Below are 27,158 nucleotides of genomic sequence, written 5' to 3' on the forward strand. Positions count from 1 at the left end.
CCAGTGGGAGGGAGTTCCAGAGTCCGGGAGCAGGCACAGAGAAGTCCCTCTCCCGTGTCTCCACCAAATACACCTGGGACCTTTTCCCTCTTTTAAAAATGTTGCACACTCACCAGCAAGTGTAAACTTTCTTCGTTGTGTCGTGATTATTGCGAATGTGTTTCCGGAGATTATTGGTGGCGCTGAACGATCGCTCACACTGCCGACAGGGATATCGCTTCACATTCTGAGAAAGACATGATGGGAGAGTTAATTCTGAAGCAAGAGTGAATGGTCTTTGCATTCTGTCTTGATTTGTGCAGAGATGTGGTCGTCGGGTGAGCATGGACAGGTTTGGAGCCACAGCACCTGGGACCATATCTTTCGAGAGGGCTGCTTCATACAATATGGAAAAAGTATGCTTTACCATTGTATTAGAACTGCAGAGCTGGAAGAGACCCTAAGGATCATTGAGCCCAACAGATGTCAAGGGAGCACAACTGGGGAATCAAATTCCTGACTTCTAGCTCTGCAGCCAGAGACGTGAACCACTGAGCTTATCCAGCAGTTCTCTTCCAAAGCATCTGCCACATCTCTCTAACTGATGAGCTGTACCTTTGGAGGTGCATGGAAAAATGATCTTAAGAGTCTCAGCCAATTGTGGCTTTCCGGTGTGCATGTATCCCAGGTCTGCAGACATCTTTTTTGCAATTTGTTTCTGTGCTCACGATGAAGTTACGAAACAGACATGCTGTACAGTGGGGTCTTGACTTGAGAACTTAATCCGTATTGGAAGGCGGTTCTCAAGTCAAAAAGTCTGTAGGTCAAGTCTCCATTGACCTACAGTGCATTGAAAACCGATTAATCCCGTAACAGGCCGTTTTTGTTCCATTTTGGTTTTTTTTGGTCTGTAAGTCAATTCTCAGGCTGCAAGTCAAACCTGAATTTTGCGGCCAGAGAAGTCTGTAACTCAAAAAATCTGTAAGTCAAGCTGTCTGTAAGTCAAGGGTCCACTGTATCTCTTTTTGATTATGCAAAGCCCTCTGCTATCCATGCTCCTGCTTGCTTTGGTTTCTCATTTTCCCAGTTCCCTGTCTCCATAGAACTACTGGTGTATCTCCTTATAAGGTTGTTGTGGAGAGAAATCCAGATAATGTTTGTGCATTTGTAACCTTTCTGATTAGAAAACAAAAAACACTGAAAAATAAATTAGACCACGTACAGATAGAAAAGCAGAAGTATATTTTAAAGCAGTTGTGAATCTGCGGTCTTCCAGATACTGTAGGACTACAAACCTCCATCATGCCTGAATATTGGCCATGCTGTCTATGGCTGATGGAAGCCGTAGTTATAGGGTGTTCTAAATCCTTCTCTTGACTGTTACTGGATATCTCTCATAGGACTGGAGCAAACCCAAGAGAGAAGAGGAAGTAATGTGTATTGTTTCTCCCCAAGTTCTCGCACCAGTAAGAGGCTACTAAAAAGCTACTAGGTGTTTCAGATGAAGCTTACAGGAATAGGGGCAAAATGCAGCTTCTCGTGTGTCATGGAGGCCCTTACCTTTCCATGGCTTTTCTTCATATGAGACACATAGGTTTCTCGGTCAGGGATCCACTGTGAACACTCCCGACAGGTCCAACTACAATGTTTTGGTTTGGGCTTTGATTCTGCGTTTGTCTCTTTTGCAGGCAAAGAAGGCTGGGAAGTACCATTGATGACCGAGGGCTCCTTTGATGCTGGCAGGTTACTGCTTGCTGCCGACTCTGCCTTCTGTCGGATGCTAGTGAGATTCTCAGGATTTTCTGGGACTCCGTGGACACTCTAAGGAACAAAAGACAAGTAACCTACTGTTAGATCTGTAGAGTACCACATCCCAGTTCCAAGTATAGTGGTGCCTCGCATAACGAGCACCCCGTTTAACGATGAATCCGCACAGCGATGCGGATTTAGTGATCGCATTGCGATGATTTAGATGGGCGAAAATCGCATTGCGATGATCAGTAAGCGTTTCGCTTACCGATCTTCGCATTGCGATGTTTTCAGAACAGCTGGTCGGCGGTTCCAAAATGGCTGCCGGGTGAAGAAAATGGCCGCCCGCAGCATTTTCGCGCGATTTCCTCTCTTACCGAGGTGGCGAAAATGGCGGCCGCATAGAGGATCTTTGCATAACGGTGAGTTTCCCCCCATAGGAACGCATTAAACAGGGTTTAATGCGTTCCTATGGGGTTTTCCGTTCCGTATAGCGACGATTCAGGATAGCGACGATTTATCTGGAACGGATTATCATCGCTATGCAGGGCACCACTGTACCAGACCAAAGGAAATTGCTCATACTTTCTTCTAGAACAACTGGAAGCTACTCCAGGAAATACGTTCCCATCTGCTTGTTTGTTTCAATACAGCCAAAGCTGAACCAGAGATGTCCAAAAATAACTGATTATTGCATATTGGACACATCATGTTCCATTCCACCATATGACCATTATCACGAGAAAAAACATGCTCTAACAGAACTCTAATAGAATAATATGTTTCTTCTGCTTACTGCAGACAACCTCGGAATTCAGAAGATTGTGGATGAATGCTGCAGTTGCCTGTTCTCTCTAGCCTGGTGAGTGGCAGGTCATAATTCATTCTATGCTGGTTTAATTAAATCATGGTTTGCAGTTTCATTCGAACCAACAAACTATGTCTTGAGAAAGGCATATAAACAGGACTACTCTAGTTCAGAGAGCTTGTGCAACACATAGTTGGTTGATTCTGTGCAGGCTTGGAATCATCCTCAGTCACGAACCTTCACATGCTGCATTAACTGAAGCTTCTGCATATACACTAGCTGACAATGCGGACACTTGAATACTCCCACCATCAGCCTTTTGGCATTTTGCTGGAAGTGCTCCTGAAGAAGCCTCTTCTTATTAAAGACCGTCTCACAAGAACATTTGTAGATCACCCTGAAACAAATTAAAGATGACATTCACAAGGAGATTTATAAACCAACAACAAAACCCCCTCCAACAAAACCCTCAGCAAAACGCCTTGGAAATCGGCATTATTTAGGATGAAACAATGTTGTGTAATGTCAAGACAGAGCTTGGCAATAACATAAATTAGACTCACCAATGGCAAAATCATGACATTTGTTTTAAGCAGGAAGAAAAGTTACTTGATGTGTTTAGAAAGTAACATTTAAAAAGTAACTACTTTTCTACCAACATTATTTTCAAAACATTTTTTCCAACACTGGATGCACTCTTCCTGTTGAACATGAAAGTAATGATTTTAACATTAATGCACTGCATTAACATGTTACTTCCATGCTTTGTGTTGACATACACATGCAATATGTCCATCTGGGATACTGACAAGCACAGAAGCCTGTGTGATATCTGTTTCCAACAGCAGACACAATGCACTTCTACATAGTTGTAAAATAACTATGGTTTTAGGGAAGAATACACATAAAGGCCATTTCCCTGTGCAAAGTCCCACATGGTGCTATTGCTTTTAAAATGCAGTTACTCTTCTGGGCTCTAACACTCAGCATACACCTTCCATTATTGATGTCCTGTTCATTTATTTTGCTCTGCTTTATTCATTTAGAACCTTTTCAGGTTTCCTCTCAAAAATCCAAGCTAGCCCAAGATGAAAACAATCCAGTAATAGATGTTAGAATAAATAAAAGCCAGTGCCAAAAGAAACAGACATCCTACCCCACCCAATAATAAAAATGTAAAGAAAAAAGTCTTCAGAACTATTAACATTCCCATATAGACAAGTAACTGTGCTTTGTATCCACTGAAGTTTCTTTATAATCAATCCCATGTACAGCAGCACACCAGCATAATCTCTAAGAGCGTTACTGAGGGTACCAAGCACAGCTGACCAAGTGGTCACAGATACAATTCCCAAACTACACAGATGGATTCATTAGTGGTTGCTCCTGGAAACTACTGACTACTGTGCTTCCCCGAAAATAAGACAGGGTCTTATGTTAATTTTTGCTCCAAAAATCACATTAGGGCTCATTTTAGGGGATGTTTTATTTTACAGTCATGTCATCTTCTGGTTGCTGCACAATGCTGCACAGCAGGGTTTCACTTAACTAGGGCTTGTTTTTTGGGGTAGGGCTTATATTACGAGCATCCTGAAAAATCATACTAGGGCTTGTTTTCATGTTAGATCTTATTTTCATGGAACAGGGTAAGTAGTACCTTGCTACCATGTTTCCCTGAAAATAAGAAAGGGTGTTATATTTATTTTTGCTCCAAAAACACAGTAGGGCTTATTTTCAGGGGATGTTTTATTTTTTTTCATGTAGAACCATCTACATTTATTCAAATGCAGTCATGTCATCTTCTTCTGGTTACTGCACAAGGGTGGAGGGCAGAGTTTCACTTAACTGGGGCTTATTTTTGGGGTAGGGCTTATATTATGAGTGTCCTGAAAAATCCTACTAGGGTTTATTTTCAGGTTAGGTCTTATTTTCGGGGAAACAGGGTAAGTAGTACCAGATACCTAGCATATAGACATATCATACCACATCTCACAGAGCACAGGGGAGGGACAGCTATATGCTGAACCTGGTTACAACAAACAACTCCTTATTTACGTTAAAGCATAAATACAATTTAAAGAATTTTAAGAACAAACACAGTGCAGAACTAAATCTTAATATAATTAGCAAATAAGATTAGGATGCAAGCTTCTGTAACACAGTGGTGCTGATTAACATATTTTTAAAAAGACAAAAACACACACACACACATTTTTCTCATACAGTTCAGGTAGAGACTCTTGTAGACACAGAGGTTTGGACAGTCAAGTAGACAGAAGACAAACCTGATTAAAAAAGGGAAAACTATAGAACAACCGCAAGGGATGAGCACATTTACCCAGAGAGACACTTACTGAGATGTCTTGTGAGGTTCTGCAGGATGCTGACTAGTGATATGAGCAGTGGTGCTGTCTGCAGACTTGAAGGCCATAGGACAGAATGAACACTTGTGGAAGACTTCACAGTGTTTCTCATGAATGTGCACTTTCAGCATCGCTTGTGACATGAAGACAACCCCACAGTGAGTGCACCTGAAAGAGAGAGTGAAACTGAGAACTGCAGCAACACAGAGAGCAACATTGAACTTAAGATTTCCACAAAACATCGTAGAATGGAGACCGATTAGAGTTTGCCTCAATGAATTCTTTACTGGTAACCAAGAGGATAGCAGGATAGTAGAACTGACACGCTGTACAATCTCTGTCACATCTAGCTATTCAGTGTGGGGGGAAATGAACAGAACAGATTTCTTCCATCTTTTCCTTTAACATTTACAGAATATAGTGTTTGTGCTGAGATACTGGCACTTCATACAATATGGAATGGAAAATCAGATCTAATCCAACACAGCAGCGCTCTGGGGCCAACAGCACTTAAGCAACCCGAGTGAAAAGGCTCACACAGTTTGTAGTCTCAGGCCACCCTACATAGGAAAAAGAACCTTAATTTGTTGACACTACACAAGCAATAATTAAAATTAGTGTCTTATTAAGATGTTATCTTGGGAAGACAAATGTATAACAGGAAAAGAGGGAAGAGAGGACTTAGGTGTCTAGCTGAGAAGCCGTCTCTACAGACATCGCCAGTAAGAGGCAGAGCTGAGAAAAACATAATCTACCCGTGACTATGCAGAATTGCTGCCCGACTTCTGACAGCCTTATGAATAAGTGCCCTCCACAAAGGTCATGTCATTAACAGCCATGATCAGGTTTTCCAAACCAATGGCCAGGGTGTCCTTTACTGAATTAATCTGTCTGTGCTTGGTTTTCTCCTCTTGCCTTCCAGTCACTGTCTTTTCCAGTGAGTCTTATTTTCCAAAGTATAACAGCTTCACTTTAGTCCTTTATACTTATAGTGAGAGTTCAGGCTTGATTTGATTTGGAACCCATTTATTTATCTTCCTGGTTGTCCATGGTATCCGTTAACCTTTCATCTAACAGTACGTTTCCAATGAGTTGATTTTTTTACTCTTCTTTTTCTTCCTTGTCTCGCTTTCACATAATAGCAGACTTTTAAAAAGTCTCAAGTGCCTAACTGGTCCTTTCTTCTTTTGGGACACATCAGTACTAGTAAATATAGTGCCTGTATGTTAAAACTGAAAAAAAAAAAACTAAAAAAAAAGCAATGACTCAGTACCTACCGTGTTTCCCTAAAAAGAAGACAGGGTCTTATATTAATTTTTGCTCCAAAAATGCATTAGGGCTTATTTTCAGGGGATGGTTTTTTTTTCATGTACAACAATCTGCATTTATTCAAATATAGTCATGTCATCTTCTTCTGGTTGCTGCACAAGAGTGGAGGGCGGGCTTTCACTTAACTGGGGCTTATTTTGGGGGTAGGGCTTATATTATGAGCATCCTGAAAAATCATACTAGGTCTTATTTTCGGGGAAACAGGGTAGTTAAAGTGCCACCTTTAACAGCAATAACTAGGACAACTTAATGCTAGAAAAGGAACCAGCATTTTGGACACAAGTGCAAACCACACTTTTCTAGAAAACCAAAAGAAACTAACAAAATATTATGTCAAGCTAGCCACCATCCTCGGCTCTCCAAGCAAGACCAATGAAACTCATACAAAACTTAACTCTCTTCCAAACATGTTATGATTTGAAAACATTCACTGCTTCAGATGACTTTGGATGAAGTTATTTTAATCTAAGGTACATTAAAATCAAAACATAACCATGTTAGTATGAAAAGCAACTAAGCAAGTAACTGAATCAAAACTATTTACTGTTAGTGCTAATTCATCATTCCTTCTTACGAAGTTATTCTGAACCACCCATGAATCTGTCAAATATCCTTTTTTTATGCTGTAACTTCTTACCTAGGCAATGAGAAATGAAAAAGGAGCCTCCACACAAGTGTAACTCTCACTGTTAAATCTCTTGTTATACAAGAAGCAGGCATCACACCTCTCTCTCTTTAGTTAAGTCACAGAAATAACAGGTTGTGGGCCAATTCTGTTTTCCTCCATCACTAAAGCTCCTCAAAGGGAAATTATTACGTCAGAATTTGCCCATCATCACTATCAATGGCTGTAGAGATTGGAGCTTCTGACAGATGCCATGAGAAAAGTAACATTTCTAAGTCCTGTATTAAATAAAAAGGCATCACCTATGAAGGGCTGTAGTAGTCCACCTAAAACTCCAGGGGTTTTTTGTTTTGTTTTGTTTTTACAGTATTTTTCCATCTGAATTTACTTCCTTACAATTTCAGGCACAGTAAAAAACACTCACTAAGCTCCAATATGAACTTCTGGAAGGCGAGGCAGGAAAAAACAAACAAGGCTTATCAACATTTGCCTTTTGAAACGATCTGCACGTGGGAGTATGAAAGAAGTTGACTGCAAAAACTGCATCTCTTGTACAGTGGTGCCTTGACTTACGACCACAATCCATTCCAGAAGATGGGCGTAACTCGAAATGGTCGTAAATCAAAGTGCTTATTTCCCATAGGAAATTAATCTGTTCCAGCATAAAACAAAACAAAAAAAAACCCACAGCCAGCCCAACTGGAATGCAATGGGGCTGCAAAACACACACACACACATACCAAAACACCAAAATACATCACAGCACAGAAACATAACCCCCCCAAAAAACCCAAAACCACCCTGCAAAACAAAGTAAACATACTTACTGAGGAGCAGAAAGCAGCACCAAGCAGTCCAAAGCCTCCTCTCTCTCTCTCTCTCTCTCTCTCTCTCTCTCTCTCTCACACACACACACACACACACACACACACACACACACACACACACACACACACACACACTCTCTAACCGTTGGGGTGAAAGAGCTACAAAGAAGCTCTTCACCGACCAATGGTTAGCCCTCTAATTTGAATTCCTTGCCTTTTTTCCCCTGCCTCTTTTGATCGCAACTCGAAGCTCCGGCCGCAAGTGGAAGCAAAATTTTGTGGCCTGAGCTGGTCGCAACTCGAAATGGTCATATGTTGGGACGGTTGTTAAGTGGAGGCACCGCTATAATGATATGAAGTTCATCCTCCCTGAAAGTATTTTTCCCCCCCTCATGTATGCATTAAGCGATATAACTCATTTTCTCCGTTCTCTGTTACTTAACACCAACCTGTAGCCAACTTTGCGGGAGTAATGCAGACAATTCTCTTTGACGTGGGTTTGGAAATAGGCCGACTGGCAAATGGCACCGCACTCCGGGCAGCAATAGGGGGATCGGTGAGCGTGAATTCTTTGATGAGCACAGTAACTGCACTTGTTCGGCAGCAGCATCTGGCACACTTGACAGGTCTGAAGGAAGAAGAGAGATCATTATTAGCCAGTCCGTCCTACAAAGTCTTCCGCATTTCTTTTTATCGCCCCAATATTTTCTGCCCTTTATGCCACACAGTCACTGCCTATCTTCATTACTTGTTTTCTGCTGGGATAAATGTGGCAATGCTGTAAATCAGTGGGGGATGAGAAGCAAAACACCAGGAGGTGATTGACAGCCAGGTGGGCTTGCAAATCTAGTTCATCTTCATCTCTGCTACTGATTGCTTCCTCCTGAAGTTTCTCTCCTTCGTGGAGAGAAGAGTTTCTGTTCTCCTTTCTCAGCGGACTGGTTGCAAGGGTGACTCGTTGTTAAGGGTGTTAATTGACATTCATTTTTTTTCACTCTATAAAAAAGGATGTCTAAACACACTGCGCTACTCCATCAAAAAAGCTGTCAGCCTCTGTGAGATATTTTGTTCTCCACAAGAAATAAAAACACTAGTGTTTTTTTGATTATCAGCAGCATTAGCAGAATAGTGGGTGTTTCTGATATACTTAGGGTTGAGCAGAGAGCTTGACCTGGTGGCGTTACAGGCCCTTCCAACTCCATTATTCTATGATTCTAGTTGTGTTAACTTTCTCAGTGCAGGATGTTTATTTAAAAAACCAAAAGGCGTATTTTAGTATATCATCCTCCTACTCCCACCCACCCCACAAGTAGTACAGCTCACAAAAAGATATGCCATGTTCTATTCCTGGACATTATAACAATTGGTCTTACATTCCTCCATCATAACAGATGGTTTGACTTCTGAATCCTGATCATGATGCCAAAGTACCATCAAATCGATCAAAACCATTTAGCTTCCCCCAATGTAAGGTCTACTAGATGTTCATGACTTCAGTCGCCTTGGATCTCCTATTATTGGTCATTTTAGGTAAGGCTGGTGAAAACTGTAATCTGAATTAGACCAACTTTGGAAGTAGTTTAACTGAAGTACCGGAAATACTTATGTTGGAAGTGACTGACCAACTGATTGCTTGATTAATTACGAATTTATAACCCACTGAAGATGAAATATAATCGTTTCCTTCCAAAATTCTCTAACGTGGAAAAAAATTGTTAGCGCAACTGCCACACTGTCCATCTACCCTTAAGGAATATAATAATGCTAAGTAACATCATCACACGCTAGTTGGGATTGACATGTATCAATTGGAACTATGAACAATAAACATTTCCAAGTTTCTCTTCACCTAAACATATGTATATGTATATACAGCTGGCAAATACACAAAGAGACACAAGTATTCACCACATTAGATTTCTATAACTTATTTAATTTCCCCCCTATTTTTTAAAAACTGGGCTTCTCTTCAAGTATACAAAGGATTCTTTCCGAACAATAGGTTAGCATTCAAAGGGATCTCTATGGCACAGGAACCCCACCTGTCCCTGAACAGGAAATTTTCACTCCTGCAGGTGGTAATGAAGACTGTAAAATTTTTATTACCTGCTGGATGAGATTTTTTTCATTTTGGAACATTTTTTGCCCAAAATTCACAGAAATAGTGTTTGTGCAAAATTTTTGCATAAGAACTTTGCATTCTGCACAAAACACTACGTTTTGCACCAAATGAAAGACTCTTCTTGCACAATGGATCTCTTGAGACAAAAATGCAGAAATTGCTGGTCCTCTGTTTTTTGTAATATAAAACCTAGTAATTCCTTAGTTTTGCTTATTCCAATTATATGTGTAGAATTTCTTATAAACTACAAGCTTGGGGGGAAAATACACCACTTTCTCTTTTCACTCCTGCTTTGTTTGGCATCATGCCTAATGAAGAGTTCTGATAAACTGCATATTAAGCTTGCATATTATTTTGTGATTCTTTAGTCTGTTTATTAAATATATTAGCTGGCTGGATAGAACCATAGAATCACAGAATAATGAAGTTGGAAGGGGCCGAAAAAGCCATAGAGTCCAATCCCCTGCTCAGTGCAGAAATAGAAATCAAAGGATATCTGCTAGGTGGTTGTTTAACTTTTTCTTGAATGCCTCCAGTGTTCGAGCACTCACTAATTCCCAAGGTAACTAGTTCCACTGTTGTACTGCTCTGTTAGGAATATTTTCCTGATATTCAACCGAAATCTGGCTTTCTGTAACTTTAGCTAATTACTGTGTGTTTTGCACTCTGGGTTGATCAAGAATAGATCCTGCCCCTCCTCTGTATGACAGTCTTTCAAGTGTTTAAAAAGTGCTAACATATCTCCCCTCAGTCTTCTTTTCTCAAGGCTAAACATCACCAGTTTTTTCAGTCTTTCTAGGGCTTGGTTTCCAGCCCGCTGATCATTCTTGTTGCCCTCCTCTGAACTTGCTCCAATATGTCAGCATCCTTCTTGAAGTGCAGTGTCCAGAACTGGATACAGTACTCTAGATGAGGCCTAACCAGCGCCGAATAGAAGAGAACTAGTACCTTGCAGGATTTGGAGACTATACTTCTGTTAATGCAGCCTAAAACAGCATTTCCCTTTTCTATAGCCACATCACACTGTTGGCTCGTATTCACCTTGTGATCTACAATGACTCCGGTATCCTACTTGCTTGTAGTATTGCTGAGCCAAGTATTTCCCCATCTTCTAACTGTGTATTTGGCTTATTTTTCCTAGATGCTGTACTTTGCACTTATCCCTGCTAAATTTCATTCTTTTGTTTTCAGCCAAGTGCTCAAGCCTATCCAGATCTTTTTGAATTTTGTTCCTCTCTTCCAAGATACAGTATTAGCTATTCCACCCAATTTTGTGTCATCCACAAATTCGACAAGCACTCCCTGATCCAGGTCATTAATAAAAGTGTTGAAGAGCACTGGACCCAGGACTGTGACCTGGGGTACCCCACTTGTTACCTCCTCCCAGTTGGAGAAGGAGTCATTAATCATCAACCTCCGAGTATGATTCTGTAGCCAACTGTATATCCACCTGACAGTTGTTCTATCCAACCCACACCTAGTTAGCTTGCTAATCAGAATATCATGGAGCACTTCATCAAAAGCTTTGCTGAAATCAAGATATACTACATCTACAACATTCCCTCTGCTTATCAGGGAGGTTACACAATAAAAAAAATGAGATCAGATTAGTCTGACAGTATTTGTTCTTGACAAATCTGTGTTGGCTTCTAGTTATTATTGCAATGTTTCCTAGGTGCTTGAGCAATGACTGTTTTGCGGTCTGTTCCAGAATTTTCTCTGGGATCGATGTCTGGCTGACTGGCCTGTAGTTCCCAGGTTCCTCCTTTTTGCCCTTTCTGAAGAGAGGGACAAAATTAGCCCTCTTCCAGTCATCTGGTACCTCCTCCATTTCCCACGATTTGAAGAAAATAATGGACAGTGGTTCTGAGAGTTCTTCAGCCAGTTCTTTCAATACTCTTGGATGCAGTTCATCTGGCCCTGGAGATCTGAACTTGTTCAAGGTAATAAGGTATTTCTTGACTATTTGTTTATCAATTTCCAGCCTCAATTCTGTCCCCTTCCCTTGCACTTCACTTTTGTCTGGAGGGTCATAGTCTGGCCTTTGGGAAAAGACAATGCTAAAATAAGAAATGAGTTCAGTGAGTTAGCTGTTTGGCTATGGAGCCAGAGGCTGGGAATTCCATTCTCCTCTAGGCAACTCAGAAGAGGCACCTGTGTGGCCATGGGCAAGCTGCATAGTCACAGAGCTACCCCCAAAGAAGGGAATGGTAAATAAACCACTTCTAAGTACTCTCTACCTAAGTCAGAACTGACCTGATGGCACACAATTATTATAATAACAATATTGCCCTCCTACAGATTTTGTCCTAAATAGAAGGAGAAAACCTCTGCTAACACAGTTGTGGTAGATTTAACCATTATGTGCAAAAGACAGGATACAAGCATGAACTGCACTGGGCAATGGAAAACTGAGGAAGTGTTCTATGTTGTATTAACTCAACAAAATCAATGCTGCGGCAATGAGATGATGCAGTTAGATTCAGGCCTTTGCATCTTCAAGTTATTTGTACTTTTAAAAAAATGTTCTGTTTGAAAGTTTTCAGCACAATGGCACACTGTGGTCCCCTTTATAGGGGAAAACAGGTTTCTGCTTAGTCAGTCAGCCTGGGCAATTACCAAAGATTCAGTCACACTTTGTCACTTTTTAAAAAATTAAGCCAAATCTTTCCCAATGAGAGAGATGAAGGATGCATTTATTTCCTTAATCTACCTATGAGGCAATCACAATAAAAGCATACAACCACATTATCTGTTGGCCAACTTCCATGGGATAAACCAAGAGTTCCAGAACTTGGTCATTTTACAGAAACATTGAAAGAGCTTTCTTTGTTTTGACTATTACCAGGCTCCTGTGGGATGAAGTGTTCTCTGCCATTTCCCCCAAATCTTTTCAAGAATTATGTATATGCTAGGTGACAAGAAGCCAGTAGATGCTGAGACGCAGAGAGTGGAGCCTTAGTGCTGAGTCTGCAGAAATTAGTTTGTAACTGTGCCTCCCAGAATACCTCAACCAGCACAGCCACAGGCCGTGCTGGGAGAGGGATTCTGGGAGATAAAGTCCAAAAAGGTCACTTTCCCACCAAAACGTCATCTCCTGATTTACATATGTCATGCAGCAAAGAAAAACTATTGCTCCCTTACGATGTATGCAGCCTCCTTTAAAGGTCATTACTTCAGCTTTGCTCCCCAATTTATTTTAATTTACTGAATTAGCTCCCACTCTAAAACATAAAACAGCTGAAATCCTGTTGCTCGGTGTAATAAACTGCAAGTAGAGTAGGCCCACTGTATGGATGGGGAATTGGTGAATTAACACTTCCATAAGTTTGTGTGGTTCCATAGGCCTACTCTAGTTCCAACTGGCTATACTACACAACAGGATTTCAGCTGTTATGCCCTTCCTTTTCAATTGATTTCCTATAAAGGCATCCAATGTGAAGTGAACATAAAATTCTACAGGGAGGGTTTTTTTTACACATAAATAAGGAATGCACATTTCTCTTTTACAATACGTGTGCTTAGTGTGCTTTTCTCCTGGGAAATAATATTTCACAGCAGCTTTCCACCCCGTGTTCAAGTGCTATAACAAAAATACGCATTTATGGCACAAAATGGTGTTCTATGCCATCTACCTGGAACTGAGAGCCAGTACTGACTACCCTTTATATCCTAGCATCTAGGCTTTTGAACACTGGGGCTTTGAGAGGAAAGCAGTATAACACTTTTCTGCCTTTATTTGCTCAGTGGGGCTGCACAGTAGTTCAAGGGAAAGGATAGAGCCCAGGTCCTTGGCTATACTCTTACTGAAGTATCTATCTTTTAGAATCCTCAAGCAAACAGCCACCTGCCCCCTCAAAAGCTGGCTCAAATTCCAGCGATATTACTTCAGCATTTCCCAACAGTATGAAAGAATTGCATCTTAATCAAATAAAGTAAAACTAAAGTTTTCCTACCCTTCCTTTTAGACAGCTACGCTCCTGGAAGCCTAGAGCTTAGTGACGTGCACTCAGTCAAAACAGGTCATTTCTGCAAAGCCCTGCCTCATTCCTGGAATCCTACTCATGGAACGTACCACTATCCTCCTGCACTTGTGGGAATCTGCTGGTCCGTGGACAAGATAGGAATTCAAGCCAGATTATCTCAGCCTCTGTGCTATATGAACAAGACTGAAAGTGAAGCTAGAAAGAGTTGCCAAACATTTAACAGTTGGACAGATCTGTTTGCTGTCTTGGCAGCCCTGTAAGATTCAAGATCGACTCCTGCATATTCAACCATGCAAAAGCCAATTGTGCAATGTAACCGTAGATGTCCTTCTCCAACTTTATAACACAGGGCGGCAAATGCAAAACTTTGCTAAACTCATTCCTACACAGTGGAATGCTGCATTTATTCTAGTTACATTTGGCAGTCATTCTGAATCATCATAATAAATGTTGTTGCTGTGCTCTCCCCCTGTCCAGGAAACGTCTATAGTTGATTAACCCCTGTAACGTTGCAGTTATAACACCAACCTGTGTTCAAGAGACTTTTTAGTAATCTATTGGCTCTTACAAATAGTTGTAAAAATAAATCTAGCATGATGTAAATGTTTGTATATTAAGATTTTTTTTCCAGAACTCACTTCAGACACTAGGTAATATCTTTCACAGCTCACAAACAGTAGGGTGGCGGCGGGGGGGGGGAAGCTGAAATAGGAACCTGGTCAACACTATTACTGTATTTCTTTACTTTTAGATGGGGAGAATTACCGAAGGAGTACAAAAGACTGAGCACAAGAAATCATGCTCTCTCTGCGGTAGCTCCGGTCTCTTTGGAATAAACTTCAATTAGAAGTTCAACAGGCTCCTTCCCTCCATGTCTTTAAGAAGCAGTTAAAAACTATACTTTTTAAAGCAGCTTTTTATTAATAACAATCTGAGATTTAAAGCCATTTAATTGTCTGGTTATCTAAACTGGGTTATTGGTGGCATGGGATTAATTATTGATTTTATCAATTGTACCTTTATAGTATACTGGATTTTATTTGATTGAATTCTCAGTTGTCAACTGCCCAGAGAATGGCATGCACTATGGGGTGGGTATACTAACAAACCACCAAACTAATTATATACATGTATTAATAATATCTATTGCACCAGTCAATGACGATGACAAGATAAAACAGTTACAATCAGTTACTAACTAAAATAAAAAATCAGTAACAAACTAACTAAATAAATAAATAAAACTTGTCTGAAAATCCTGTTGAAGTAAAACTGCAACAAAGAAAAATGTTACTAGTTCAGAACAGTTGCTGAGCTGGTTAGAATGCTGGATTGGGACATGGGAAATTGAAGTTCTAGACTTTGATGAGATGGGATGGGAAACCTTGACCTCTGAGCGTTCAGCCTGGAGGCAGGTGGTGCATCACGGCCTCTCCCAATTTGAAGAGACCCTTGTCCAGCAGGCTGAGGCAAAGAGGCATTCACGAAAGCAGCAAAACCTGGGAGCTGGACAGGGGACAGATTGTATTTGTCTTCAGTGTGGAAGGGATTCTCCCTCTCGAATTGGCCTTCTCAGCCACACTAGACGTTGTTCCAAGTCCTCCATACAGAGCACGTTACCATAGTCCCTCAAGACTGAAGGATGCCTAATCTATCTAAGGACTTTGATGAGAAATGAAACTCACTGGGTAGCCATGGGCCAGTCAGTCTCTCTCAGCCTGAGCTACCTCACAGAGTTGTAGTAGGGAGAAGAACCATACCTGGCACTTTGAGCTCACTGGAAGAAAGCAAGGTACAAATGTTACAAACAAATAATCACAATTAAGTCCATAAAGTGGCAACCTCAGGCTCTGCAGCTTACCCTCAAGCGTATCTCTTTATCTTATCCGATACACACCTAATGCTTCTGCTCTTCAAAACACAAGAAAATGCCTGTTTCATCATGCTTAGCACAAATCTCACTCCAGGTTTTACCAACCATGCCAACCATGGTTCTTCTCAGCTGAGGTTTCAAACCCAATACCCAAGACAGGCTTCGAACCTGGTTAATAGCAGCCGACTCTGACAAACATTAATCACAGCCGAGGTTAAACGGAAGTCTTGAATTATGATTAAGGCCAGTGAGAGAAAAATGGGAACTTTCTCTACAGGAAATCCTGCAAACCTCTTTCTACATCGTGGCTAACTAATTGAGGGTGTTTCAGAAGAGGCGGTCATGTTACATATCAGGCAAAATAAAATAAAATAAAGAAGATGAAAACACTATGGCACCTTAAAGGCCAACTGTTATATCTTAATGTGAGCTTTTATGGACAAGTCCACTTCCTCAAACCTAGGAGTGTGATATCTGCACCATCCCCACCAAAACAACCATTATTCCGACTTAACGGCAATTTTTCCAGGCTTGTACACAACAAATATATTAAACTAATAATCTAGGAAGGGTTCCCTGTTTCTTAATTTTTCTGATAACTGCACCTGTTGATAAAGAGCCAGCAAAGAGTTCTAGGTATTCAAGAAGTTGATGCAGTGAATAGGAAAGGAAGTGGTTTTAAACAAGGACCAAAAGCCGCACGTTTGCAGTATTGGCAGGTGCTCAGGAGATGATAAGCTGCAGGGTGGTGTGTCTTGAAGAGGTCAGAGGAAGTACAGAAACAGCACCACAATCTTTTTGTCAATGCTGCACGAGATATATAGTTGCTTTCTCTACCAATGTGGACCTACAACTCAGATCTGAGCACTGACTGCTTCATAGCAACCAATTTAGAATGAGACTTACTTTACATGGTGTTTCCAATTCATGCTGTCATGAAGCCCTTTTTCCTTGCATCAACCCATTCAGCAATTCACCCCGGAGGGAATTAAGCGGTTGCAGCCACAAAAATCTAAGGACTATCACTAACTCATCAGCAACAAAGACACCCCTTTGCCCCCCCCATGCATCACACAGGCAGTGACTTGAAATGGCAGCCAGAACTGGATCCAATCTCCTGCTGGGCTTATTCCAAGCACAGAGCTCAATTTCAACTTGGAAGTGTTCTTTCCGTAGACGTCTACGTGACTACTATGCAGAACACACCCATGGAAAAAAACATTGTGTTGAAAGAGGCCTCGTCTGTGTGTGCAAACACACACACATGCACACACACACAGAGGCTCCTACAGAGTTATATTATGTTCAGCTACATTTCATCTACAGATTTCACCAGGGGTATGGAAGTGAGTGAAAGTTACACAGAGAAATGCTTATCCACCCAGCATGTGTAACAAATGGTACAAATCATCCACTCCATCGTACGTCTGCATGCAAATGCCAGTCATGCGACCTCAACAGCTTGGAGAACATGCTGTATGTATGTTTAATCATCCAGCCTCCTCAAATGACCTGCACAACAGGTAGGCTGACCCCTTAGTGCAGCAGAAAGTGAGGGAGGCTCATCTAGTGTTACCTGTGTAATTGTGGGAGTTGTAGTCTAACAAAGGAAGCCAGTGTGGGCTATATAGGAGAGAGGGGCAGATTAAGACCCAGGACAGTCCAAAGATTCAGTTGAAATAAAGAACTGATGAAGACTCAGTGCATTTGGCCAGGGAAATTCTCTGGGGTGTGGCAACAGTAAAATTACTCCTTAAATATTTCACATCATTAGGGGTGCCACATGTTGGATGTGACTTGATGGTAGATAACAGACACCTAACTGTGTAACACATGTAAAGAGTACTCAAGGGGCATAGCCTCAAATATCAAAGTATCTTGGTAACTGTCTTTCACTATACTGTACACTTTAATCTCTTAACATAAAAACTACACAAACGAAAGTTGCAACTGAGTCAATGCACTGCACGAAGCCCAACAGAACTGGAGGAACAGTTACCTTAAATGACTGATAGTTTTCAAGAAAGAAAACCCAGAATTGCATAACTAAGTAAATGCATTAATATATCTCGGGATCTTCGAAGACAAACTTTAAACTCCTTCATATATTTTTTTTTTAAAGCTAGATTATAACCTTGTAACTTTGTACAACTTTTTAAAAGCACGCCAAATACTGCTTTTTCACACACTAAGACGATGAACACACACATGCTGTTCTAAACAGAACAGTACAGTGGACCCTCGACTTAAGGAATTAATCCATATTGGAATGGTGGCTGCAGGTCGAAAAGTCTGTAGGTCGAGGCTCCATCAACCTACAATGCATTCAAAACTGATTAATCCATAACCAGCCGTTTTTGTTCCATTTTGGTTTTTTCCCCGGTCTGTAGGTTGATTCTCCGGCTGCAAGTCGAATCTAAATTTTGCAGTCGGAGAAGTCTGTAACTCGAAAAGTCTGTAAGTGGAGCCATCTGTAAGTCGAGGGTCCACTGCAAATCCATGGCAGCTGGAGGCCACAAAACGGAGGGCAGTTGTCTGATTATCAAGAATTAAAAACTCCAGTAATCCTCATAAGACACGAGATCCTGACTGTGGGGCCCCACTGAACTGAAACAGCCGATCAAGATTATCAGTGGCTTATGCATGGCCTATTCTTGCACTTGTATTTTCTGATGGCCACACAGCTCCACCCTTTTTATTTCAATGGAACTATGAGGATATGTATCAAGAAATAGCTGCTTCCCATCATGTACCAACAAGAAGGCACATGGACTCTCAACAGCGGAGCAGGACTGTAACCACTAGGTAATATTATTTTGATTTTAATCTGACCCCAATTGGCTGGACCTAGGGGGTTTACCAAATTATATCCCAATTCCCAGATGGAGAGGACATGGGTTTTCTGCATCACCCCTGCTTCCATGGCCAAGCAGCAGCAGAAGAGCCAAATGGAGAGGAGGTGTGTGTGAGCGTGCATGGACTGTGCCCTTTTATTTTTGAAGAACTGGAGTGTGAAATCCAACAACCTTACTGCTTCCTGCCTCATCTAAGACAAATGTGCCTGGCAAAATTCATTTCCCCAAGAACTTGACATCTAAGAGTCACCTCCTAGCAAACCCCATCTTGCCACAAACTTTTGGACTTCTGCTACTTGCTTTGCAGAAGTGGGATTTACCCACAAAACCTTGAATATTGTATGATTTAAAAAAAAAAGTGACCTATAATGGTATCTATTGCCTATTCTTATATATGTATTTTGTAATAGCCACAGAATCCCCGCCCCCGCACCTTTTATTTAATGGGTTATATATGTTAATAATTAAAATCTGATATATACCAAAATCAAAATCTGTTTATAAATTAAAGAGGATTAAAAGATAAGATTATTATTTAGATTGCAAACCAAGAATTAAACTAGATAATGTTAACTAGATTACAAATCTAAAAATATTGTAGAAGACATAGTCAGTTGAACTACTTGGCAGAAAGACTACTCTTGAAATTTCTGTTTCATTTCTTTTCCTTTACCTATTGCAAAATTGTAAGTAAATAAAAGGTTTTCTGCAATGACCACCAAAAAAAAAGTTGATTTAAGTGGGTCCGCTCTAAGCAGGGTGGATAAAAATCAGAGATTTTTTAAAAATCAGATTGATTTCAATGAAAAATATCAAATGTTTGGTTTAAGTCATCAAAAAGATCTGATTTTTAAAATTTAAATTATGATTTACATAAATCTGATTTAAAGTAAATGCACCCTGACTTTAAGTACAAGCGTCAGCATGGTGTAATGGGTAAAGGATAAATGATGCTCACATTAGGATTCAGGAACAGGGTTCAAATGCCTGCTTGGTCATGGAAACTTATTGAGGCATGGCAAAGGGAACCTACTCCTTGAAACATCTCACATACAGTACCTAGAAAACCCTATCAGAGACACCACAAGTCACAAGTGACTTCATGACAGATAAAACAGGTGACCACCTCCATTGCTTTTTCATGTTACAACTCAAGTGGACAACGTGCGGCTCTTAAGAATAAGGAAAGAATCAGGCTCCCATGTCTCAATATCCCCTTAATGTTCAAGGTTCTTTCTGACATTCATCTGTTTTTAATTTTATCACAAGTCCAAGAAAAAAACAACAACACAGCTTGGGTCTCGAAAAGTGACTTACCAGCCCATCATTATCTTCTGAGGTTCTCTGATAATGTGCTGCTAGGGCAACATAGTCCAGTGCCTGCTTATTACATTCAAAACACTTTAATCCATGGCGAATTAGCCTCAATGGGTCCTTGTACAGGGGCAGAGCTGGCTGAGCGTTTGCTGAACTGCCAGTCCCGCTTCCGGGGGTAGTGCAAGTCTTATGCGAAAGCGAGGACACACGTACGTTCTGAGAGGTTGAAGACATTGACGGCGACGAGCTTGTTGGGGAAGGCGAAAACATTTGGTCTAAGGAAATGGGTTTCATGAACAGCTGAGAACACTGCATGATGAGGCCTTTGCTCTTGTGATCCCTTGCATGCTTGAGCAAGCTACACTTGTTGAAGAAAAGCAACGTGGCCGAACACTGAGTACACATGACTTCAATGTGGACGCTCCGCCTGCTGTAATGTTGAGTGAGGCTTTTTTCTAAGGCAAACGAGTCGCCACATTCCAGGCAACAATACCCAGAGGCAGGGACATGAATACTGCTGTCAAGAGGAGGGCTGAGGTTTGGAGTATAAATTGGCACAGGGTTGGCACCATGCAACACTTTGTTAAATGCTTCCACCACAAGAGGAGCGGCTTTCTTGACCTGGTGTACAAGAGGCACCGACATCTGCGGAAGCTGGGACTGGCCACGCCGCTGCACGGATGATTTTGCGGCCACGGAAGCAGCAACACTGTGGGGCACCAAGTTAAGATTGGCCAGGTGCACAGCTTTCGGAAGGAGGCTGGCCGGGTTAGAGGCCTGAGCCGCCAGACCTGGCTGCTGTTGCTGCTTCTTATTTAACTGCTGTCCCGCAACGGCTACTTTTACCGCCCCACTGCCGCTGTTGGGCTGCAAAGATGCACCAGGGTTGCTATTAACAGGCACGTCTACCATCATGCCGTCGGCTTGGGGGCTGGCGAGGTTCACCTCTGGAGTAGCAGCTTTAGCGAAACCCTTGCATGGCTCCGTTTCCATGGAAGTGCCTGGTTCTGGTGAAGGGGAGGATTTAAGAAGCTCTTCCGTCGCCGAATTCTCCGCAGGAGATTCCTCAGGCGATTTGCCAAAATCGTCGGCTTCTGGCAGGATCCGCGTGACCATTCTCTTGATCTCACCAGAAGAGGTTTTGATGGTCTTGATCCTGACTTTGGGGATGGCCGGGGGAGAGCCGGTTGCCACCGAAGGAGAACCTTTGCTACTGGTGTCACTACACACACTGCGAGGAGACTCAGGCTGCTTGCTGACCTTCCTCACCATCTCAAGGGGACTTTTGGGGCTCTTTGGTGACTTGGGCATTTTGGGGCTCCCCTTGACGCTGTCCTTAAAGGAGCCAGAAGGCTCTTTAGCCGCGTTTGCCTGATCCTCCTTCGAGATACCTGCAACCTTTTTGGCCTGAAGAGCTACGAGCGCAGCAACACAGGACGACAGTTTGGAGTGAGCCGGTTTGATACGCTGCCGAGGTGGGACTGACGATGAAGAGAAGCTCATCTCAGGCACAGCCCCTTTGCTTTCTCCCACGTTATTGCTATGGAGGTTGCCCGATGGCAAACCTTCCCCAGGGAAGCTGTTTGTATCCACAAGATCTTTGCTAGATGTTTCACGCTTCTCGGGGCTCTTGTCCCGTTCTCTCCTGCTTGCGTCTGCCCTATTTTCCTGCAGCCCGTGCACATCTATCTTTGGGTCCCTTTTGCAGTACTGATCAAACATACTTAACTCTGGTTCCGGTAGCTTCTTACTAAGGAGATCTAGCAGCGATGGTCCAGTGGACATAAATCGACTGAACTCTGATTCTGGTAAGGTCCTACTCAGCAGATCTAACACCGATGACCCGGATGGAATATACATTGGGTGGGGTGGGAAATAAGGAGTTTGGGTATGTTTGGGTTTATCTACAATACTGTTATTGTTCTCTTTAAGTGCATCCTCTGGCTCAGGGCTGGAGATAGGACTGAACTGACTGAATGTTGGTAGCGGTTCTGACTTTGACTGTTCCAGCTTTTCTGGATAACTCCTCAAGCCATCACCATTGATGAAAGCAGAATCAAATTTCCCATAATTATGACTCTCGAGGGGTAGATCGGAACCACGGAAGCCATTGTGCAACAGGCCTGGTCCTAGGTGGTTGCCTTCCTTCTCAGCTTCAAATGACTCTTGACGACAAGTGTTCTTCACAATGACGCTCACAACTGGAACATCGGAAGCTGGTGCTGTGTGGGACAAGGATGCGTTTTCATCAATGCAAATTCCGGACTGCTTGAGATGGTTTTCATTCTCTTCGCCAGTGTTCTGAATGGCTTCCTTGGCATCCAGGCTGGTCGGGTCAGGAATGTCAAAAGCAGCCAGCAAGTCATCAAAATCCGGAGTTTTCATGTCCCCCATGATGAAAACTGCAAAGCAAAAAGGTATCATCAACAATATTATCTCTGTGAATGTCATTGCCCTCCCCTCTTTTTTTTTTTTTGATAAACATACAGACATGGATTCTAGCCACTCACACAGGCAAAAATTATGTTCGCCCAAAGTTCACTTTGTTCTCCACTGAACCATATTCAGAAAACATTTTAAAATAAGATTCATACTTCCAAAAGCTTAAAGGAAGTAGGTCTCTCTTAAATATTTTTTTTGCTAAAAAAATTTTTTTAGCAGAAGAAAACTTCAGGGGTAATGTAGCCCAAGATGGGTCTCAGGGAGGGAAAACTGGTAGGTTAAACTTACCTGCTCCTATTCTAGAACCTTAAGGACACATTTTCTGCCAGCCACACATGGCAGCAACAGAGGTAGGAGGAATGGACAGATTTTTATTTTTGGTGGGGACTCATCCGCTTGATGAGAGTCCAACCCAAAGCCTGTGCTTTTTCCCAGGACAAATGCTGAAGCAGCACAGAACGGGAGGGAGGGAGGGAGAGAAAGAGAGAGAATAAGAAAGAAAGAAATCCAGGGATGTGACAAACATGAAGTTGTTCACCAGTGTTCTTTTTAATAGCAAACTTGGCAGTTTACTGTCTATCAGCAAAACTTGGCCACCCACAAAAATGTACTGATTTATGCATCCCTAGAAGACTCTCAAGATAAGCAGAAATATACTTGCACATTTTAAAATGGAAGAAAAGATGAACACTTAAAAAAAAGAACAGTTCAGGTGGGGCTGTTGAGGTCATTGGAAAGCACTTTTTAAATTGTGCTATAAACACAGGACTATAAATCATTAAAAGTTGTGTCAGCACAGATGTGTGTAAGATGTCATTAGGTTCCTCTTTTTTTTTTTGTAAATGAGCACAGCCGCTGCTCTGGAAGTCTTAATAGTTTTATTGTATCCTGGCTGGAGGGAATGCATGCCAAAAGGTTAAAAATTACTCTCTGGCTAATACTGGATAAAGTGGTGTTTGGAGTAATAGAATCATGGAGCTGGAAGGGGCCTATAAGGTCATCAGGTTCAACTCCTGGGCCAAAACAAGAATCCAGGTGTATCTGACAGAAGGGAAAGAGTGTTTCACACTTTCTTCCTCTCCATCTCCCTCACATAACACATAGCAATAAAGCGCTCAGGTTCCGTACAGTGGGGGGAAAGGGGAGGAAATTAGCGCGGGGGGGGGGGTTGCCTTTCCACTCCAACTCCGAAAACTTCCCCCACATCACCCTGAGATCAGGACAGTGCTACCGAAGACTCCTGTCCCAGGCTGTGTGGAGCCTGGATAGGACCATTCTCGTGGAGATACAACACAACACTTTGTTGTGGGTTGCCTCTTGTTACGAAACATGACCAACATCTTTGTATTCCAAAACATTCTTTGCTTTGGACCCCCATGTTCTGTTCTGCAGCACTACTTATATGCCTCACTGGAAGCTGTTCTTCTTCACTGTTGCTGTTGCCACAACATTCCTCACAACAGCTTGAACACCAAGGAGGGAAGGAACTCAAGTGTCAGGTACACTGATTCTTCACAGTTGGTCCAAAAGGCACCAGGGAAACGCTGCCAAATTATGCATTAGACTCCCTCCCTTCCTCGCTGACAGGAAGGTACAAGGCCATGTCTCTTTACCTCACACGTCCCTGAGCCACCTGCGCTGACCTGTCGGGAGGGAAAGATTCTTTTGCTCTGCATTGCACAAAGGTCAGAAAGATCCAAGTCCAGTCCCTGCTTTTTAGGCCTTCTGGAGCTGTCAAGTCTGGCAGGGCAGGCAGTCGTGGGGCAATCCTGCAAAAGGGAACAGCCGTTGGCCCTGCAGGAGCTGCAACTGTCAACCTGGAGCTCAAATATAGGTGAAGTGGATGATGTGATGGGCAATAAATTTTCTGGCTTAAAAAACAACAAGGAAACTCTACGTGCCACATATGTGGGGGGGGGGACATGTAGATTATCCCTATCACCACAGGAAAACAGGGGAGGGCCTTGCACTTTCAATAAAAATCCCTTTGCCTGCAAGAGAGGATTAATATGGGGGTGGGGAGAAAATCAAAGGCATTGATGGGAGCTTTTTTCCTAACTGGTGAAGGAGTCAAATGAACACATTTATTTCTATAGAAGAATAACTTAGCCGAACAGCAGCCATCTTGCCTCTGTAATTTGCTTTGCTACATTAATGTGTATGCTATTACAGTGGTGCCTCGCATTATGACGTTAATTCGTTCCAACGAAATTGTTGTAGAACGAAAACGTCGTAATGCAAAAATAAAAAGCCCATTGAAACGCACTGAAACCCCTTCAATGCGTTCCAATGGGCTGGAAACTCACCGTCCAGCAAAGATCTTCCATAGGGCGGCCATTTTCGGTGGCTGTCTTGCGAGGAATCCATCCCAGAAAACAGCGGGGAGCCATTTTATTTACCTGGCAGCCATTTTGAAACCGCCAATCAGCTGGAGGAAAATTGTCGTTTTGCGAAGAATCGGTTCCCAAAGCAGGGAACCGATCATCACAAAGCGAAAAAAACCCATTCAGACCATCGTTTTGCGATCGCAAAATGATCGTGGTAATGCAGTTTCATCGTAATGCAGGGAAATCATAAAGCGAGGCACCACTGTATATCAGGTTTCTGTTTAGAAGACAGAAATAGACAAAGCAGAAAAGCCACCTGCATTCCTATGCTTGCAAGTAACTAGTTTTAATTGGGAATTTGTCCTTGCTTACTGATAAGAGAACTTTGGTACCTCGCATTAAGACGGGACAGAAGAGTTTTGGCCAAGCGCCTAGGCACCAGAGACTCTTCCTTTGTCCCTTCCTTTTCATCTGAACTTATGAAATATATATTTTGTATAGCCACTTTACGCCTCTCCTCCACTTGTTCTGGCGGACGGAGCTGCGTCTATTTACTTTTGCTTCCTTCCAGCTGAAAATAAACAAACATATATCGGATCTCCTTGTGGGTTGCCTCTTGTTAATGTCCAGACAGGTTAATGTCCGGAAACTAATTCTGGTACCCTTCACTGGCAAGCAAGTGGAGGAAGAAAATCTTTTACTAAGATGTTAGCTTAGAAGGAGGTGAATAACCTGCCCTCACTGCTTCCCCACTCCTGCGTGTTTCACATCTCATTTTCAAAAAAACTAACATTTTCAATGTCACTGCACAGTATCAGAAGGGTTTGTATGGGCAGCACCTTGCACTCCCTCCTCTTGACAGCCACATCAGTGCAAAGACTCTAGTGTGAATGCTATCTTCCATAGTTGTATGAGCACTGTCTTCAAATAAACATAGTTCACTTGGTCCATAGTCCTGCTCATCTCAGGAATCCGATGTGACTTCTGACGGGATTATCCTATTCTCTCTGAGCAAAAACTATTTGAGATAGGTGAGACCACACCATCGATTGCATGGCAAAGCAGAATTTTGAACCCACAAGAAACTCTGCTTTGAGACAACAACAGGGACTCTCCCTGCATGCTGCTCTCCCTCCCAGTGGCACATAAAGTCAGCTGCTGAGCACTCAACTCCTTCTCCCTCTTCTCTATATAGAGTGACAAAAACAAGGAGGCTGAACCCAGAGATAACTGGGATAATGAAAATATAGTGCTTCTGTTTTTAAAATTTTCCCATTAAAACAAAACCAACACTTTTGGCTGGGGAATCTTTTTTTATCTATGTCCAACGGATGAAATCCTGTTGTGCATCTCTGCATGCCCAGCAGCAGCAGCAGCAAACTTTGGGGTCCACACAACTTTGTCACAGTGTGTATCTCAAAACTGCCATTAATCAGCCACGATTTGCTGCTGCTGCTTATATCATCGCCCATGTGCATGAGGAGATACTGTATATACAGTAACAGGATTTCAGCAATTGTATCATTTGCTCTTTCACTTTCATATTTACTTTTATACAGTATATTCTTTGACTTACTCCCCAGTTTTCCAACCCCCAACCCCACCCCTCCTCTCTCTTCTCTCTCTCTCCCCTCGTCTTTGCTCAGGCCTGGTGTCTGTTTTCTGTCTCCTGAAGGATAGTCTACAACAGCACCCTAAAACAATACAGGCCGTAAATTACTCCATCAGATGTACCATACCAAGAGCCAATGAATATTTAGAATGTTTTACTTGTTACACTGATACTGCATTCCACATTTCATTCTGTTTCCACGTTTGACGAAACTTACATTGAAACAAAACGCTTGCTCTATGGCTTGGAAACGGAGATGAGCACTGCACCCTAGAGTCAGACATGACTGTACTAAATGTCAAGGGGAACTTTTACCTTTACAGTACTTACATTAAAATACAGTATAATAGTCTTTAAGGTGCCACATGTTTTTGCTTTGTTAGGTTTTGTTTCATTGGATTTTGCCCGATATGCTTGCTCAGACTAACACAGCTACCTCCTCCAAAACGACAACTTATCACAGTAAGGAACTCCCCGATGGAGTCTGGGACAATATTTTCTTAGACGGCCCACTCCCATAATCCCACAGCCAGCATGGACACTGTCCATCAAATGAGGGATTCTGAAACTGTAGTTAAAAAAAAAAAACTAACTTATCCAAGTTCTGCTTCTAGACTATGTTGCTCTTTTTTCCAATGGTAATTTGAGGACCATCAAACTGTTAAAGGGGCCTATGCGGGAGAATTGTTGGAGAGGGAAGTGACTTCAAGGTGAAGAGTTCAGCTTTTTTCACTTATGCACTTGCTGACTGCTCCTCTCCCTTTTTTATTTTTAAAGTAATTAAAGCAAGGTCTTAATTTAAAAAAACAAAATTAAAACTAAGACTCTAAGGTGTCTCCCCACAGAAAAACTGCTCATAAAAGAAATAAAAACATGTGTGTGTGTCTACCATCTCTTGTTCAGGTCCTCTTTTAAATGCTAATATCTTTTAGAAAGAGAACTTG

At 42.0% G+C, this 27,158-nt stretch overlaps 1 protein-coding gene across 3 annotated transcripts in view; it reads right to left on the reverse strand.

Moving 5' to 3' along the window:
• The window catches only part of ZNF592 (zinc finger protein 592), a 41,143-nt gene that overhangs the window by 7,033 nt on the left and 6,952 nt on the right, over window positions 1-27,158 (reverse strand). For 2 of the 3 annotated variants that reach the window (XM_020815843.3, XM_072982196.2), the window contains exons 1-6: window positions 19,834-25,202; window positions 8,130-8,308; window positions 4,891-5,067; window positions 2,774-2,933; window positions 1,540-1,800; window positions 114-226 (exon numbers count right to left, since the gene is read on the reverse strand). In XM_020815843.3, coding sequence (XP_020671502.3) covers window positions 114-226; window positions 1,540-1,800; window positions 2,774-2,933; window positions 4,891-5,067; window positions 8,130-8,308; window positions 19,834-22,326 — 3,383 coding nt within the window. In that variant the 5' untranslated portion in view covers window positions 22,327-25,202. Of the gene's footprint in view, window positions 1-113; window positions 227-1,539; window positions 1,801-2,773; window positions 2,934-4,890; window positions 5,068-8,129; window positions 8,309-19,833; window positions 25,203-27,158 lie in introns of those variants that run through there. The other variant, XM_020815842.3, reaches the window with a different exon arrangement.

The sequence above is a fragment of the Pogona vitticeps genome, chromosome 12 (assembly GCF_051106095.1).
Source record: "Pogona vitticeps strain Pit_001003342236 chromosome 12, PviZW2.1, whole genome shotgun sequence".
NCBI lineage: Eukaryota > Metazoa > Chordata > Lepidosauria > Squamata > Agamidae > Pogona > Pogona vitticeps.